Consider the following 17660-nt stretch of genomic DNA (forward strand, 5'->3'; position numbering starts at 1 on the left):
GTAGTTATAAGATCAAAAATGAAGGAAGATGTGTTCTCAAGTTTCCCTAGCATTTTCATTACAAAATGTACATGGCATTGATGGGAAAAATAGTATTACCGCTGATGTCTAATCCCAAACTGAGCATAAATTCTCTTAAATACTTATTATGCCATAAAAATTTATCAACTCTGAAAGCTTGTTTAAGGGTTTATACTGAGAAAAGCTAGTTTGGTTCAAAATGTATGAACCAAATGTATCATAACCCACATTGCATTTCAAGCAGGTTTTAACCAGTCATCTGGCTAAGGCGGAATAGCACGTCATGCCGATTTTCTGCATAATTTATAAAACTGATTATTAATTAGTTTATTTCAGTTATTAAATTTGCTTTTGTTGATGATTTTGTAAAACAGCAATGAACATGGTAAACTCAGTTTCAAATATATTTAAAAAAAAAAAAAACATTTATCAAAAAATATATTTTATTAGCTGTAAACTTCCAAGAAAGAGAAATTAATTGGCCAGATTTTTTCAAAAACAAATTATGCAAAGTGTCTGGTTTAACTGGTATTAAAATTTAAATTGATTGATTTTAGTTTAATAATTACAGGGGTCTGTTTTCCAGACCCTTCACAAAATGAAACACTGAATTTGGCATTTAATTTCTTTTATGGTAAATTAACTAGATTATTTTGCTTCTCACAAAGTGATGTCCCTTTTCACAAAAATAAGGGAAATTTTTGCAAAAACAGGACCCTACAGAAAAAGTCTGGACACCCCTGAATTAATAAGGTGCAACACACACACACAATGTTCAGATTTCAGAACAAGATTTGATACAAAACAATGTATCAAATTTGCTAGAAATAGTATTCGTTACTATCACTTGAGAAAGTCACACGAACTCTAGGCTGTAGCAGGGGGATCCCCCAAATGAGAAAATGACTGAAAAAAGTATGGCCAGATCTATTGTTCTATCACTTTGCTCTTCCCCCCAAAATGAAAGTAGTCCCCCTCCGAAAGAAATTTCTGGCTATGGGCCTGCACAAACCAGCTTCATCTCTATTTGAAAAGTTACATAAATAACACTTCATTGTGTTAAAATTTGCTGCCCACATTTTTTTTTTCAGTTCTCAGAACAAGGAGCATGTCCCAAAAGTCACTTAAATGACTCGCAAACAGTTTTTAAGACTGGAAATGAACAGATGGTTTTTTTAGTCTCAATCCAAAATGTAGGGAGGTCGTAATCATCTGGAAATTCCTTAACATTGATGAGTACTATCTTTTCATGTTTGGAGATGTAAAAAAATTGTCTACACATTTTATTCAACCTTCTAAACATTAGGCTACAGATTTTTGTACACATTATGCATATTTGTTTCAAAGATATTTCTACTGAGGTGTCTAATGAGGTTTGACCAAATGTGTAAAGGCTGTAGCTATAGGTGGAAGATCATTGACAATACAAGCAACACAACACATTAAAGAAATTTGGCAAGGGCTCGATCTACTTGAGCTTCCCCCAATAATTCATGAGTGTATGATGCAATGCTCCCTTGAATCACGTGTGTGGCAGATTTCTGGCAACCCTAGCCCCTCTTCTAGATGTCTTCATGTTTGCACTGCTGAATCATCCGGAATTAACAGTAGTGGAAATGAAAACCAGTTGCTGAGCAGAGAAGAAAAGTTGGTCCCCCCCCCCCCCAAATCTTCTATACATATAAAATAGCATGTCCTGACTGATCCATCATCGCTGAACAGAAACCACTGAAGCTAAAAACATGAAATTTGGTCAGTAGTTTTATTTCATGATGATGACTTACTAAGAATAGGTTTTTTTTTTAATTCGATCCCTAAAGGGGTTCAAAGGTTACATAGACAAATCACATCTAGCCAAAATTGCTGAAGCTACAAATATCTAATTTGGTTTGGTCAGTAGTTCCATTTCATGATGCAAAGATTCTCTAAAAAAGGGTTTTTAAAAATCCATCCCTAAAAGGGTCACAAAGGGGTTTAAATGTTATATAGAGGCATCATGCTGAGCCCAACCCGTTGAAGTAAAAAATATGAAATTCGGTCAGTATTTTTATTTTGTAATGTAGAGACTCACTGAAAAGGGATTTTTTAAAATTCAACTCCTAAGTGGGGTGAGGTCCAAAGGTTATATGGAACAATCATCACTGAGCCAAAATCACTGAAGTTTTATTTTATGATTCACACTAAGGATGGACCTTTCAAATTTCAACCTCTAAGGGGCTTCAAAGGTTATATGGGGTTCATGGTGCCGAACTGAAACTGCTGAAGCTATAAATATTTCATAATGTAGAAAACCCAATAAGATGGTATTTCTAAAAATTCAACCCCCAAGGGGATCATGATAGATTAAAATCTGTATGGGTGAATTGTTGCGAGTAATTTTCAGATTACCAAATGTATGCAAGTGAAGCTGCGGGTAACAGCTTTATCAATAAACAAAAGTACAATAGCCACCACGTATAAGAATAAAATCATCAAAAATAAATACTTTTTAGCCTAGGAAAATCATTGGCTATACGAATATATTCAGATTTCTATTATTTATAAGAATCTTTTTTCCCCAAAAACTGCCACTGTCCATTATAGTAGTAGACTTGTAAGATTATTTCTTACTCACATTATTTGAAGAACTGCTTATTGTCATTTTTACTTTTGTAATAATCAGCTTTTATTGATTGTTACCTTTCTCCACAAGCAATAAGGGTTACAGCTTTGTAGTGAAGCAAGTTTTGATTACTTAAAAAAGACCTGCTCAGAAACCAATTTTTTTTGTCCATGGCCGCCCACAAGGGTGGGGCTGACAGGGCCCAGGATGATTGTCATTTTTTTCACTCTATAAATTCACTATGAAGGGGCCTGCAAAAGATCCCAGCCTAGGGGTCCTATTCCAGGATGTGGGAGCCATGCTTTTGTCGAAGCTATAGATAAGTGAATCTAACCATGGTAGTTTCCTGAAGTGAATAATATTGACTCTTGTGGGCGATAGAATGGATTTGGTGGGATGGGGGAACTGATAGAATCTACAGATACAATATGAAATCCTATGGGTTGGTTCAGCAAAGTGGTCATTTTTTTTTATAAAAAGGGGTGTGATGAGTCAAAAATTTGGAAGACTGATCATAAGTTATGCTCACAGACAAATTGTACAGCTACTGTAGTACCATTTAAGACATTCTACATACTCCTTTTTCCTGGACAAGAGGAGATAATTATGCTGAGGTGAACTCCAGAAAATGTCTTTCCTTGATAGTTGGCTTTTTTTCTCAGCCCAATATATATCTCTACCCTCCCACCTGGGAGCCAATTTTGAACCTAAGAGAGGCTACAAAAAAAAAAGAGGGGAAAAAAGCCTCTACTTAGGCGTCTTGCGCCATAGTGTGTGAAATAAGGAAGGCTAGGTTATGTCTCCAATAGTGTAAATGGTAGCATGCTTGCCCAGTTTGCAAGAGAGCCTGGGTTTGAGTCCCAGCGGAGACCAGATGACTTTTCTTTCAAGTTCATCTCAGCATAATATCCAGAAAATATATTTCCTTGATATTTGTTGGAACTATTTAACACTAGAAAGACCGAAACTTAGTATATACCTATATTGCCCTAAAGCAGTCAAAATGACTGCATTGTGAAAGAATAACTAATGTGTAAAGAAATTTGTTTAAAATTAATTTTTAATATTTTTTATATTATTTACAGTTATATAACAAGTTATTAGTAAATAACAATAAAAAAAATTTATGCATTATTATTTGTACATTTTATGCAAATGAAAGTGGAAGTATTTTTATGTGTACATCTTCCGCAAACATACTTTTGACATTTTTCACATATATTATTTGTTTTGTTGTTGTGGCAAAGTCGTACTTGACAAATTTTGCGTTTGTTAGAATGGGTTGCATTTGATGATGTTGCAGTTGATCTTTGTGGGTCTTCATGTTCTGATGAATTTTTCTGTCTTGCAGCTCTGTATTCAGTGGAAAGCTGTTCTGCTAATTGAAACAAGAACTCTTTTCGTTGTATTTGTATTCCTGTTGTTTCTTTGTAAAGGATCCAAGCATTTATAGCAGCCAAATCTAAAATATTGAAAAATATTTGGAGGGGGCCATCTACGAGAACTAGCTTTTACTGTATATTTTCTGGCCATTTGATCCGCCATATCAACTCCAAATTTTGTGCTGTTATAAAATTGAATATATTCCGGTACAATTTTTTTATTACTTTTATCAATTTTCACAAATTTATGCTTAGAACAGCTACTCTTTTATTTGGTTTGCTGTTATATATTGTAAGAACACAATTCTCTGATTTATATAGCAGAGTGGAAAAACGAGGCATGTTATCCTTCGTTTGTTTGGCTGCTTTGGGGAGTTCTCTTTTGTTTCCTCTAATAGTTCCAACTACAGTTGTTTGTTTGGCCAATAATTTTGTCGCGAGTGACATGTTAGGGAAAAAGTTATCGGTCGTGATATTTCTTCCACAGCCTGTATATGGCTCGACAAGTTTCAGAACAACGTGTTCACTGAGACGACCATTGACGATGGTCGTTGTTCATCTTTCCCCAAATAAGGAAAACCATTCAAAACATATTTGCTACTAACATCTGATGCAAGCCAGAATTTGATGCCAAATTTGTTGGGTTTATTAGGCATATACTGTGTAAACCTGCACTTGGCTTTTGACGGAAATAATTGCTCGTCAACTTTTGCCCTGGTTGATAGCAAGCTTGACTATTTGTAGTGAACTTGTCCCATATTTCTGAAACCAAGGCTAACTTATTTGTTTGTAGGCGCCTACTTCTTTCGGTTCTTTTGTCAAAACGAATAAATCGTAGTTTGCTTGAACTTTTCTCTGGCCATAGTTTTTCTAAAAAATTCGGGACCCCACTTTGCTGACCATAAATAACTCAGTTTTAAATTTTTTGCCTCGTAGGCTCCACGAGTGTATAAAATCCCAATAAATGCATGTATTTCCAGTAATGTTGTTGTCCAATCGTTCCTCAAAATTCTGCGACTTTCTTCTTCTGTGCACTTTTTTATACAGGGTGATTATAAAAAAACTATCCAGACATATGGGCCCCTAACTATCGTACCATTCACAGAAACTGAATGAAATTTTGGCATAAGGTATTTTGAGGTACGCTCAAGAATGATATGGAAAACAACAGTGTCACTCTAACAGTTACGGTTACAGTGAGAAAATCTTGAAAATATCAAATGGTAACACCAAGTTTTTTGTATTGGAATGCGATCTTCATACTGAAAAACACTAAATAGTGTTGGAATGGTACCTGTAGCACGAAAATCCCCGGAGCTAAGCAAGGAAAAAGTAAAAAGGACCTTGCCGTGCACCAGAGCATTAATGTTCGTTTCATTCGTCACACCGTTTCTTCGGCTGAGATCCCAGCCTGATTAGTCCTCCACAAGGTCATGTGGAAAATTTGTGAAACACAATAAAATGCTTTATTTTATGCTGCTTCTCTGTCCTTATTGGTTGTCCTCACTTTTAGCCTATCTACCGCCGGTGATTTTCATGCTACAGTTGCCGTTCGAACGCTGTTTAGGGTTTTTCACAATGGAGATCACATTCCAATACAAAAAACTTGGTGTTGCCATTTGATATTTTCAAAATTTTCTCACTGTAACCATAACTGTTAGTGACACTGTTGTTTTCCATATCATTCTTGAGCGCATATGCCAAAATTTTATTCAGTTTCTGTGAATGGTATGATAGTTAGGGGCCCATATGTCGGGATAGTTTTTTTATAATCACCCTGTATATATATATTAATCCACTAATAATCCACGTATATAAAATTGATTTTGTGTGTGTATGTTCTGTATAGAAATGCAAAATTTTTTATGATCATCACCAAATTTTGCATATATACCAAACAGGGCCCTGATTGAATAGTAGGTTATTTTAAAAGTTCATCATAGCTGGGCAAATGCCCGAAATAGGCAAAAAACTGTCGAACAACAATGATTTCTCAACCTTAACATGATAGAATGTTTATGAAAGGATGACGTCACTCCGCTATCCTTGCAAGGATTTTAACAACTGGCTGTTGCAAAAATGAATTTTTGGAAAGAAAATTCAACTGCCTTTGTAGTCTAATAAAATAAACAACTTATTAGAACAAGTATCACTGCATAAAGATTCGAATAACAAGTACTAGTTTAGCTTATTGAGCAACTGCAACTTATTAAGTATTGACAATTTATCATGTGACGGTAATCAATAAAAAATGAAAACTGTTATTTCAATACAGAGCCGAACTGGTCATATAAGAAATTTACTCAATTCAATAATAAGAGTCATTTGATTATTTAAAATTTCCCAACGAAAGTTTTGGGCAATATAGGTATAACACATATATATATATATATATATATATATATATATATATATATATATATACCGGAAATGAAGGAGGGGGGGGGGAGGTAACTACAATTATTAACAAACGCATTTATATGTTGTACAAAAAGTCACAAAATTCTAAGAAATTGTGTCATTATATACATAATTGTTTTTCTAATTGAAATTAAAAAGCAGTCAAAATGACTTCCTTGGGCAATCTAGTGTTAAAAACTCCCAGTAGGCAAGAAATGAAGGGCTACTGTCATGCCGGTCCTAGAAATTCTGCCGCCCTTAAGATACGACTGTCTGAAAAGAGTTCTTTTTCTTCACCTCTATGACCTTGATACAGTAGTTCCCAAAGTGTTGGTCACGACCCTGTTGGTGGGGAGCAGGGGGTAACATTGATGATTTAAGATGTCGTGAGAGAATTTCCTAAATATAAACCATCCTGAAAGAAAATATATCAAATCTCTGGGGGGATCCCATAGTGGGCACACTTATGCTTACATTTTTTTCCTATGGGTTGTGGAAAAATGTCTGCCATTCAAAGGATTAGTTGAGCTATTTAGCACATCATATAATGCATTAAAATTCTGCCCAAAATTTACTAAAGATAATTTGAAGAAAAATTTTATTCAATCAAGTATCACAAATGTGTTCTTGCACATTTTTAAGAGAAAACATGAAAATTGATAAATTAAAATATTTATTCTGACTCAAGACAAAATGCATTTATTGAAAAAATCCAAGAAACGCTCTCCTCATTCCTTAGTTTTTAAAATTGTGATTCTCTGCGTTATGTTGCTTACATGTTGTTAGGTTGGATAAGCATAAAGATAAGTTTTTCTTACCTTTTTATACGTTTCTGCGAAATATATTCTAGCGAAGTAACAGCCCGAATTCATATGTTTGGGACCAGAGGAGTAGTATGCAAGAGAGAACATAAGGGGCTCATACCCTTCCCAATACGATCAAAAATTAAAAATATTTCCAAATATTTTTCAGCCGCCCTGGGGCTATGATATTGTTGGGAAAGCAGTAGGAACACACTTTTTTTTGAATTAAATATACAAAAATTTGAGTTCCGTAGAACAGCCTCATTATCATCAAGGGTTCCGCGAGAAACTTTACCCTGGAATAGAGAACAGATAGGTATACAGAAATGGACAGGCAGAACATTCTGAAGCCAAACAGCAAGACACTTGAGATTCTTCTATTATGGTGCTGGCTGAAAGAGGCATTTGTCAGGAGATGAACAAGGAATCCAAATTTGTGCTGGGGGAGTCGACTAATGAAAGGAAAGTCATTCGGAAAAATGTTGATAAAGAAGTGTAAAGATCTTTAGGAAAAAAGAGAAAGAACCCTTTTTTTTTTCACCAACCAGCTTTTCTAGAGATAAGCAACACTTTTTAGAAGTGCAAGAAAGGAGGTGTGTCTAGATAAATTAAGCATTGACTAGCAAAGAGTTAAATAGAGCATTTCAACACTGAAAAGTATATTTACCTGTGCTTATTTATCCATGTGCACTTTCCCTCCAAAATTATTTTGATGTGTATTGGGTTGTTCGGAAAGTAATTTTGTTTTTTTTTAATGAAAATGAAAGACTATTTTCTTATAGTGAATAAATATTTTATTGAGAATTACAGTAGACTCTCTAACTTGACACCCTAGAAGTATAGACAAACATGTCGACTTAAGTGGACGTTGAGTTAGCAGGATTTCGCTCTAAATTTTTGTCCGATCGTTTTTGTGTACATAATTATATGCATTCAAACAATTTGACTAAATAAAATGCTAATTCTCTCATTAATTTTAATTCGGGGTTGTTTCATAATAGAATCAAAAGAAAAAAATTTACCTCATGAAAAATAATCAAATATATTTGTTTTGCTTTCTGCAGAGAAAACAAAAATTCTATACTGTTCAGTTTATCCCGCGATTGTTCGGCTTTTTCCTGAGTGCGTAGGAATCTACGTATCACATCTACAGCTTTTAATGCATCATGGCGAGATGGTGCAGATACTTCATCAGAACTTTCTGATTTTATTTCTTCGGAACATGAAGCACTTGCTGTTTGATTGATTCATACTAAAATATCGTCGTCTTGTAAAAGTCCCGAAGTTACAAGATCAAAGTCAGCGTTCACAAATTCATCCTCTATAAAATCACCTGTAGCGTTATTTATGCTTTCTCCACACGTAATTTGAGAGGAATCTTTGGTTAAATTATTGTTTTCCAAAGACTGAACAAAAACCAACATGATGAAAGCAGTTCAGAATCGTGGCACTTGTGACTGACTTCTACGCAGAATCAATCATTTCAATAGCATCTAAAACAGAAATTTTTGCATCTATTCCAACATCCACAAATATTTTTGATCCGTAATTTTCTGTAAAAAGTTTTCGTTCTTGGGATAATTCCTTGATCTAATGGTTGTGAAATTGCTGTTGAATTAGGTGGTAAAAAGCATAATTTTATTGCAGAAAGGTCCGTTATTTTTGGATGAGCTGTGCAGTTATCCAAAATAAATAAAACTTTTCTTTTCTCACTTGAAAATTTTCTAACTTCCTCAACCATTTTTCGAAAATCTCTGATGTCATCAATGCCTTTTTGTTGCCATTACAGTCCGCAGGAAGAGTTTTAACATTTTTAAAGCACTGCAGGTTTTTTTGATTTTCCAATAACTAACGGTTTCAATTTTTCAGAACCGTCTGAGTTTGCAGCCTCCTTCACATTTTTTGCCTTTGAATGGAAGCGTTTGGTTAGGTAAAAGGCGAAAAAATAAACCTGTCTCATCACAATTAAACACATCTGTATCTTAAGACCCTTCTATCATTGGTTTCAGAATATTATTATTCCAATTTTCAACAGTTTCTTGAGATACAGATAGGCTCTCTCCACAAACTTTCCTAAAAACAATGCCACGGCACTCTTTGAATTGGGTCAACCATCCACTGCTTGCAGTAAAATCACCTCGATTGAGACTTTTTGCGAAATCCTTTGCTTTCTCTTGAATTATTGGTCCTGATAATGGCATTGAGTGAGATCGAACGAATTTGAACCACAAAAGAGTTGCTTCTTTTACGTCACTGAAGTTTGATTTTCTTATGCGTTTTCTGCTTGGTTCATAAGATTCAGATGCTGACAAAATTTTTTCCTTATTTTTGGCATTCCTTATTTTGATTTTAAACTTAAAGTGTGAAGTTTGCGTGAAGCCATTGTATTCACGGCCGTCGATACTCAAGATGAAAACCAAATGACGTATTCAGCATCTAACCAGGCTTTAGCTCTTTTTCTTTTACTCCTTTTCCAAGAAATTGTAAAACTGTGTTCCACCGAAAACATTCTTTACAACAGACGATATCAAAACTCACAATAGATAAGATTTTTATTCCTATTGGATGTGTTGACAATATTCAAATTTTTTTGACCATGAAAAGAATGAAAGACCTTTTTTTGGAAAGTCCACTAAAATGATAAGCCGGCCAACAGGTTTCAAACATTCATTCTTCACATACACACCCCCCGTTCCCAATGCAAAAAAAGGGAACCCATTATAGAGAACAAAGAATTGTCAAAGTACCCATGAACAATGTCACAAAATTCTTAGAACTGGTAACAGAAGGCCAATTGTAAAAACCAGTCGTGGTGAAGGAATAAAAATCGTAGTCGACTTAAGCGGAGTTAAGCCAAACATGTGTCGAGTTAAAGAGGTTTCCCTACATTGAAATTAGTATTGTGCCAACCAAGGGAATAATAGATGTCAAGTTATCTACGTGTCGAGTTACAGAGAGACTACTGTATATATTGTCCATTCTGGTCCAATACCTTTGCCATCTTTCTCGCAGTAGCATGATTCCACGCTCATACAATTTTTGTTGTTTGCTGGCAAAAAACTGATCCAGGTGATTTTTTACCTCATTTGAAGTAAAGATTTTACAGTCTAAAAAATTTTGTAGAGATGCGAAGAAATAATCAGAAGGTGCCCCAGATCTGGAGAATATGGTGGGTGTGGCAGTATATCCCATCCAAGCTGTGAAAGCTTTTGGCGAGTTACCAAACTTTTATGAGGTCTCGCATTATCTTGGTGGAACACACCTTTTCTATTGATCAATTCTGATTCTGTCCTTTTCTGTTTAAGTGAATCTTTCAATTTGTCCAGCTGATGACAGTACACTTCAGAATTGATCGTTGTGTTGTCCGGTAGAAGCTAAAAAAAAAAAACTTTTTTACTCCATGATCTCTTGCGTTTAACATTGTTGTAGGCAACCCATTTCGCTTCCCAGTGATGATGCGCTTTAAAAATGGATAATTTTCTTCTCGTTTGAGAAGTAAATCACAAACGTCAACGCGGCGGCACAAATTTCTTTCTATAAGAACATGAGGAACCCATATGACGAGCTTTGAGATTAAACCTAGACATTTCAAATGATCATGAACGGTCGAATTCGATAAATTTAATCTCTCGGCGATCTCACGAGTTATTTGTCGCTTTGCATCAATTAATGCCTTTATTGTGTCTTCATCAGTTTCAACTGGCCTTCCAGAACGTGGTGCATCTTCAACATCAAAATTGCCGGATTGAAATTTTGCAAACCAGTTTTGGCACTGGCATTCTGTCAATACATCTTCTCCATACAGATCGGATAATTTTTTCTTGCTTGAACAACATTTTTACCTTTTCAATAGCAAAAAAGTAAAATATGCTGAAAATGTTGCTTTTCACTTTCAATATCTGAAAGGGCACCAACCAAAAACTACAGCGTAGAATCAATCGAACTTTTTCACAAGCAAGCCTTGCTATAGCAGCTGTCAAAATATATAATGATTATGTGGCTTAAGTGTGAAGTTGGCTGTGAAAAAAATACAATTAAGTCCTCTGTTGAGAAAAAATGAAATTACTTTTCGAACAACCCAATAAAAATTTCAGAGTGAAAACATTGTCATAAAAAGTGTCGCCCCTGTAATCGTGCCTGGTACCAGCCCTGTAAAGCTACAGCAAGTTTAATTGTATTTCATAAATAAAGCATTGAATTTGATAGATAGGAAGATGAATATTTGTTGTAACTATAACACAGTGAAACCCGTTTTACTTTTCCTGCATTATACAGTGAAATCTTGCTACAACGATACTAGCTATAATGATAAATCCCTCTGAAATGATATTTTTTCAAGTCTTGTTTAGAAATGTCAAACTGCTGCCCCTCAATGTAATGGTAATCCATCTACAATACTTTGTCTGCAGAATATAGTTATATCTAGGTTCACTGTACATGGTTTTCTTCCTAAGGCTATCAAATTTCCCATATCAGTAGTATTTCTTTGATACATCTTTGATTGCCATTCCTATTTTTAAATATTGAGAATCTAAATAATGAGCGAATGTGTGTTTTGGACTCTACCCATAATATTGTATATGCTCGAGGGTAGTTTAGAAAAGATGCAGTCACCAATTCGAAGGATATTTATTTCAAACAAAAATGAACAGGAACAATGGAACTGAAAGACAAAATATGAGCAAAATATACAATGCAAGCTTAAGAAAAACTTGTTTTTCCTTGAAAGAGGTGTATCAATCCATCCCTTTTCAGTACTTTTGCAATATCATAAGGAGTACGACTATATATGTCTATACAATGCTTATCTGCTCCATGAGTTAACAAATACTCAACTGTTCCTTCAAAACTCATTTCAACAGCCTAAAAAAGAATACAAGTTGAAGTATTCAAAATATATATTTTTTTGTCACAAAATAAATCAAATCTTAGTAAGTACCCATGAAACATTTAAATGCAATAGCTTCAAATATTAATGCTTTATATAGATATCCTTCACTGGCGGAAAATTTGTTATATTGGGTTCAAGGAACTAATATTATGTAATGGCTTCCTGAGCATTTGTTACTTCAAATTAAGGCTGCTATACACTGAATGAGCTTCTGAATTCGAGACATCAATGTTCAGCCACAGTAAGGCCGGTATTACACTATAAAAGTTTTGTAAAAGTCCTTTTATAAAACTTGAAAAATGCAGCCAATAAGGTCACCGGTTGCATTTTCTAGAATGTAACCAATGACCTTATTTGTTAGATTTTGCAAGTTGTATAAAAGGAATTTTATCAAACTTTTACAGTGTAATACCGGCCTATATAAGGGGTGTGAAATTCACCCTTTTAACTGCTGATAAGTTTCATAATAGAGCGCCAATTCACATGTTGCTTGGCTGACTTAATAGGTAAAACAAATTATGTTGATGCATGTCATCCCTTGTGTTTGACGCTTGGTTCAAGATAGATAGTCTCACAGGTTAGCCATCAAGCTTATACACTGATGGAAAATAAAATCGCAACACCAAGAAGAAATTACTTTTGAGGAATGAAATTTAGGCAAAGCAATTGTCTAGGTAACATTTGATTAAAGTTTCAAGGTCACAGGTTAAAGTAAGTGTGAGAAAATGCATTTCAAATGTGAAATGGTAGTGCATTAATAACCACTGTAGTCGCCACGGTTGTGAATGCAAACGTGCATGCATTGTGTCATACAGGTGCCGTATGTCATTTTGTGGGATGAAGTTCAATGCCTGTTGCACTTGGTCAGTCAAATCAGCAACGGTTAATGCTGGTTGTGGATGACGCTGGATTTGTCTTCCAATAATATCCTATATGTGCTTGATGGGAGAAAGATCTGGTGATCTCGCATGTCGACACTGTTGAGCACATTGGGTGACAGCAGCGGTATGAGGACGAATGTTATCCTGTTGAAAAACACCCCCTGGAATACTGCTCATGAATGGTAGCACAACCGGTTCAATCACCAGGCTGATGTATAAATTTGTAGTCAAGGTGATAGAAATAACTGACAGTGCTCCTGCTGTCATAACTCCTGGTGTAGGTCCAGTGTGTCTACGCCGCAGACAGCTTGGTTCCACACGCTCACCTAGCCACCACCTTACCAACGTACAACCATCACTATCATCAAAACAGAAACAGCTCTCATCTGAGAACACAACAGATCCACCCTCCAATGAGCTCTAATTTCATACCACTGGCATCGCAGATGGCAGGGATTTGGAGTTAGTGGAATGAATGCTACAGGCTGTCTGGCTCGAAGCTGTCCCTCAAGTTATCGATATGTTACAGTTCGATGTGCCACTCTGGGGACAACAGAAGCTCTAATTTCTGCTGTAGATGCAGTTGATACGCCACAGCAATGCGACGAATACAGTGGTCTTCCCTCTCAGTAGTGGTCTGTGTGCGGAAGGATCCCGGTCTTCTTGAGATAGTGTCTACCCGTGACCACTGCTGCCAACAATTATGCACAGTGGATACATCCCTGCCAAGTCTTTCCGCAATATCGTGGAGAGAAAATCCACCTTCTCGTAGCCCTATTACACGGCCTTATTCAAACTCTGTAAGCTGATGGTACTGCTTCCTTCATCTCCTTAAAGGCATTCTTGACTCAAACATAGCTCACAATGTCCAATCCAGATGATAAATAACACTCTCTCTCACGAAGTTTACATCGCGTATTCAAAGCAAACGTGAATTGCATGATCATGGCGCCACTCTTATTCGTCGAGTGTAAAATTTGAATGAGCGTCATCTTTCAGATGTGCAAACACGCCTCCCAAATTTTGTTTATCTAGCACAACTCCTTCTTGGTGTTGGGATTTTATTTTCTGCCAGTGTATATAGGAATTTTACAGACTATTTCAGATATGTGATTCGTTTTAGAATGTTCTTCATGCTAATTATTCACTGTTGCAGCCACTGAATGTGAGGGATGTTATCCTGGAATACAGTAGTGGAAATGTTAATTCCATAGGTAAGGATAAAAGAGAAACTAAAACCCTCGTCTTGTGCCTCCCTTTAAGTTCCAGCCCTGTGTACAGTGCAATAAACATCACCCAGGAAAATAGTGATGAATTATATGTAAAAAACATGCACTTTTGCAGATATGCGAAGCCTGAAAAACCGCATATAAAATAAATGTATTTAACCACTTTGCTCACAAGCGATTGACAAATTTGGATGATCTGTTTGATGAATTGGCAATAAATATGGTAACCACATTAGAAAAAAAAAGGAAAACAGCATAATATATATATAGATATTTATCTACTGTACTCTTATCTATAATACTTACAGAAAATAGAGTAGGTACGAAATAGAGTTCTCTTTCACTCTTAAATATATATAGTAGAAGGGTACATCATGGAGGTAAAAAGAACCATTTTCTTTTCCATAGGGTTGCAACAAAGTTTCGCGGTGATGAGAGGAAAGAAAACAGAACTTTTTAGAATTTATTCCACTGGGGTTTGGATGCATTATTACATCCTTACTTTATAAATATCTACGTTCTTTGTGATTCAAACAATAGTAAAAAAAATTTAGATTGCAAACTTCAAGGTAAAGCCAAAAAAAAAAATGCAAATGAAACATTATAAATTAGCGAGATCATAGCCATAGATGCACTGCAAAAAAAAAGTTGTAGTTAATTGCTACAGCTGCCAGCAAATTTAAAATATAAAATGGGTAAATATACATTGTGCAAAGACAATTTTTATCTTCAAATTGGCTGAAGTAATAATCATTTAAAAAATGCATTGCATATATCATCACGGTCAGGGCTGCAACTAGATGCTTGGTCACCCGGGGCAAGTGCGCATTTTGGCGCTCCCCCTGAAATGTTGAAGGAAAGGTTTGAGAATAAAATTTGCGCCCTTCTGGCCCGGGACCTGCCTGCTCCCCTCCCCCTAGTTGCGGCCCTGGTCACAGTTCATGCAAAATATCAATTACTGAAATTCTTCCTTGTTTGAAGTTTGTTCATAACATGTTCTGAATCTGGTAACATGCTACCGATTGTACTGTTCACCAATCGTCACTGTGTGTGTGCAGGGGGGGGGGGGGCAACTATTATTATTAAATATTAAACGAAATCAACTTCTAAGTGTCCTAGTTAGCATTTTCACAGCAGGTTACATGGGCATAGGACATGCCCAGATTTAAACTAAAAGTTGTTTATTATTTAGCATCTGTTGCTACAATAGTCATGGCAGTAACACACCAGCAGTTAAGCCTAAAGTCTACACTATAAGTACAATGGCCAGAGTGAATAAATTCACCAGTGAAAATGACTCGCAGTAGAGATTACAAATATATACCTTGCACCCTGAAGGCAAAAGGTGTATACATCTCATTGCAAACTAAAGCTAAGCCTCATACTGAAGCTGATCTTGGAGACGCAGTGCGATTTTTGCTATTACTGCAGCGATAGACATGTAACAAATCATGTTAATCAAAAGCTGCACCAGTTCTGCTGAGATGCTAAAGAAGTAGTACTCTGTGTTTCAGCAGAAATTCAATGTCAATAAGTTGTTATCAGACAAATTCCACCAAATTAAAATGGATGCAAGCAATACTGTAGTGCAGTACATCACTAAAATCGAGAACCTTGGCCACACATCAAATTGGTGATGGCCATCACCAGAATTCTGGTGAAAGCCGGCCCGTAGCCAGAAATGTCGTTCAGAGGGGGACTACAGTGGTCAAACAATAGATTTGGATATCTTTTCCCCTTTGTTCAGTAATTTTCTCACATTTTAGGGGGCCAGACCCCCAAGTCCCCCCCTCTCGCTATGGCCTTGGGTGAAAGTATAAGTGATGTCACGCTGATAACAAAAATCCTAGGAACTCTTCAAGCAAAATATAGCCAACTTAACAGTCAAGCTCATTGATGAAGAAACTGGGTTATCTAAGAATGAGCAAAATGAGTCTGCATTCTTCATAAATCGTAATAATACAAATACTTCAGTGAGCCATTAAAAGCCAAAGAGGAATTGATCTAACATCACATACTATTCCTGTCCAAAGAAAGAACATTTTGCTACAGAGTATAAAGATAAGAAAGGTTGAGAATATAAAAACCTGGGTACTAACAATGATGCCAGCTATGTCTTTCATACTGAGTACCAAGCTCCCCATCGAGGGAAAGGGTGAGGTTAAAATTGTTAAAATACATCAACAGTGCATGGGTTGGACGACAAATGTATTACATGTGCATGGCCTGAAGAGGAACTTATTCTCTGAGGGAACTTTAACAAGTAAGGGAAAGAAAATAATTAAAGATGAGAATTTTGCCAAAATCTGTAATTGTGATATTGTCAACACTGTAGTGCACACGTCAAATAACTTGTATCAGATGTTTTCAAGACACAAACCACATCCATTTGAAGCCAATGCTGCTAATACAGATAGCCTCGAATTGTGGCACAGCAGAGTTGGCCACATTAATCTTAAAGAATTGAGTGACAAAGGCATCAATGAAGAAATTGATTTTTCAAACACTGATTTTTTTGTTGTCGCAAAGGTTACCAATAAGGTAAACACAACACAGACGATCTTTCAGCCGTGGAGCATACAAATCTGAGAAACCTGGCAAATTGATCCATAGTTGCCAGTGTGGCCCTATGTCGACAACATCCCTTAATGGTGGTGTAAGTTATAATGTAATTTTCAAAGACAATTTCAGTAGTTACGTCTCCGATGCATTTTTAAAGCACAAACATAATGCATTAGAGCATTTCAAAATTGAAAAATGCCTTAACAAGAGTTAAAGCACTCGGAGTGGATAGTGGCACTGAGTACGTAAACTATAACTTCAAAGATTTTCTCAATACGACTGCGCCTTATATACCATAGCAAAATGAGATAGCCTAGAGAAATATGAGGACTACAATGGAAAGTCAATGGTTTTTAACCTCTTTACAATCAGGGATGTAATATTGCATCCAAGCACCAGTGGAATAAATTCAATGCAGCTGACTATTTCTTTTTTACTGATCATGAAAGTTTATTGTAACCCTACGAAACAAAGTTATATGTGTGAGCGTTCTCTCTCTGTTCTCCCACCACCATCGTGATATCAAACGAGAAACTGAGATAACAATGGTGTCGGTTCTCCTCAGCTTTCTCTTCCCCCCCATTCTCCACAGTATCCCCTCCAGACACATATATAATGCATCTTTCTCAGAACAAATCCTTCTAGTATATACTGTACATAGAAATGAGTTTGCTTCCATATTTTTTTATCCCCGATACATCTTATACAGACTATTCAAATTTATCGCCAATCACTTGTACATGAAGGGGTTAACTGGGGATGCGAGATGAGAAAAAAATTACATGTTGACTGTGATTATTCAGGAAAATTGAAATGTATTAAATACTTAGATCCACATTTTTTAAAAATGGAAAAATTTACAGATATTTTGGCATCTCATTTTTTTTTA

At 35.9% G+C, this 17660-nt stretch overlaps 1 protein-coding gene across 7 annotated transcripts in view; it reads right to left on the reverse strand.

Annotated features, from left to right (window-relative positions):
• Positions 1 to 11818: 11818 nt before the first annotated feature.
• The window catches only part of LOC149079909 (uncharacterized), a 161959-nt gene continuing 156117 nt past the window's right edge, over positions 11819 to 17660 (reverse strand). For 6 of the 7 annotated variants that reach the window (XM_089238700.1, XM_089238697.1, XM_089238696.1 and 3 more), the window contains one exon: positions 11819 to 12071. In XM_089238700.1, coding sequence (XP_089094826.1) covers positions 11910 to 12071 — 162 coding nt within the window. In that variant the 3' untranslated portion in view covers positions 11819 to 11909. The remainder of the gene's footprint in view (positions 12072 to 17660) is intronic. The other variant, XR_016193512.1, reaches the window with a different exon arrangement.

The sequence above is a fragment of the Pholcus phalangioides genome, unplaced genomic scaffold, assembly GCF_987345545.1.
Source record: "Pholcus phalangioides strain wild (caught in Gottingen) unplaced genomic scaffold, Ppha-v1.0 ptg000011l_1, whole genome shotgun sequence".
Classification (NCBI taxonomy): Eukaryota; Metazoa; Arthropoda; class Arachnida; order Araneae; family Pholcidae; genus Pholcus; species Pholcus phalangioides.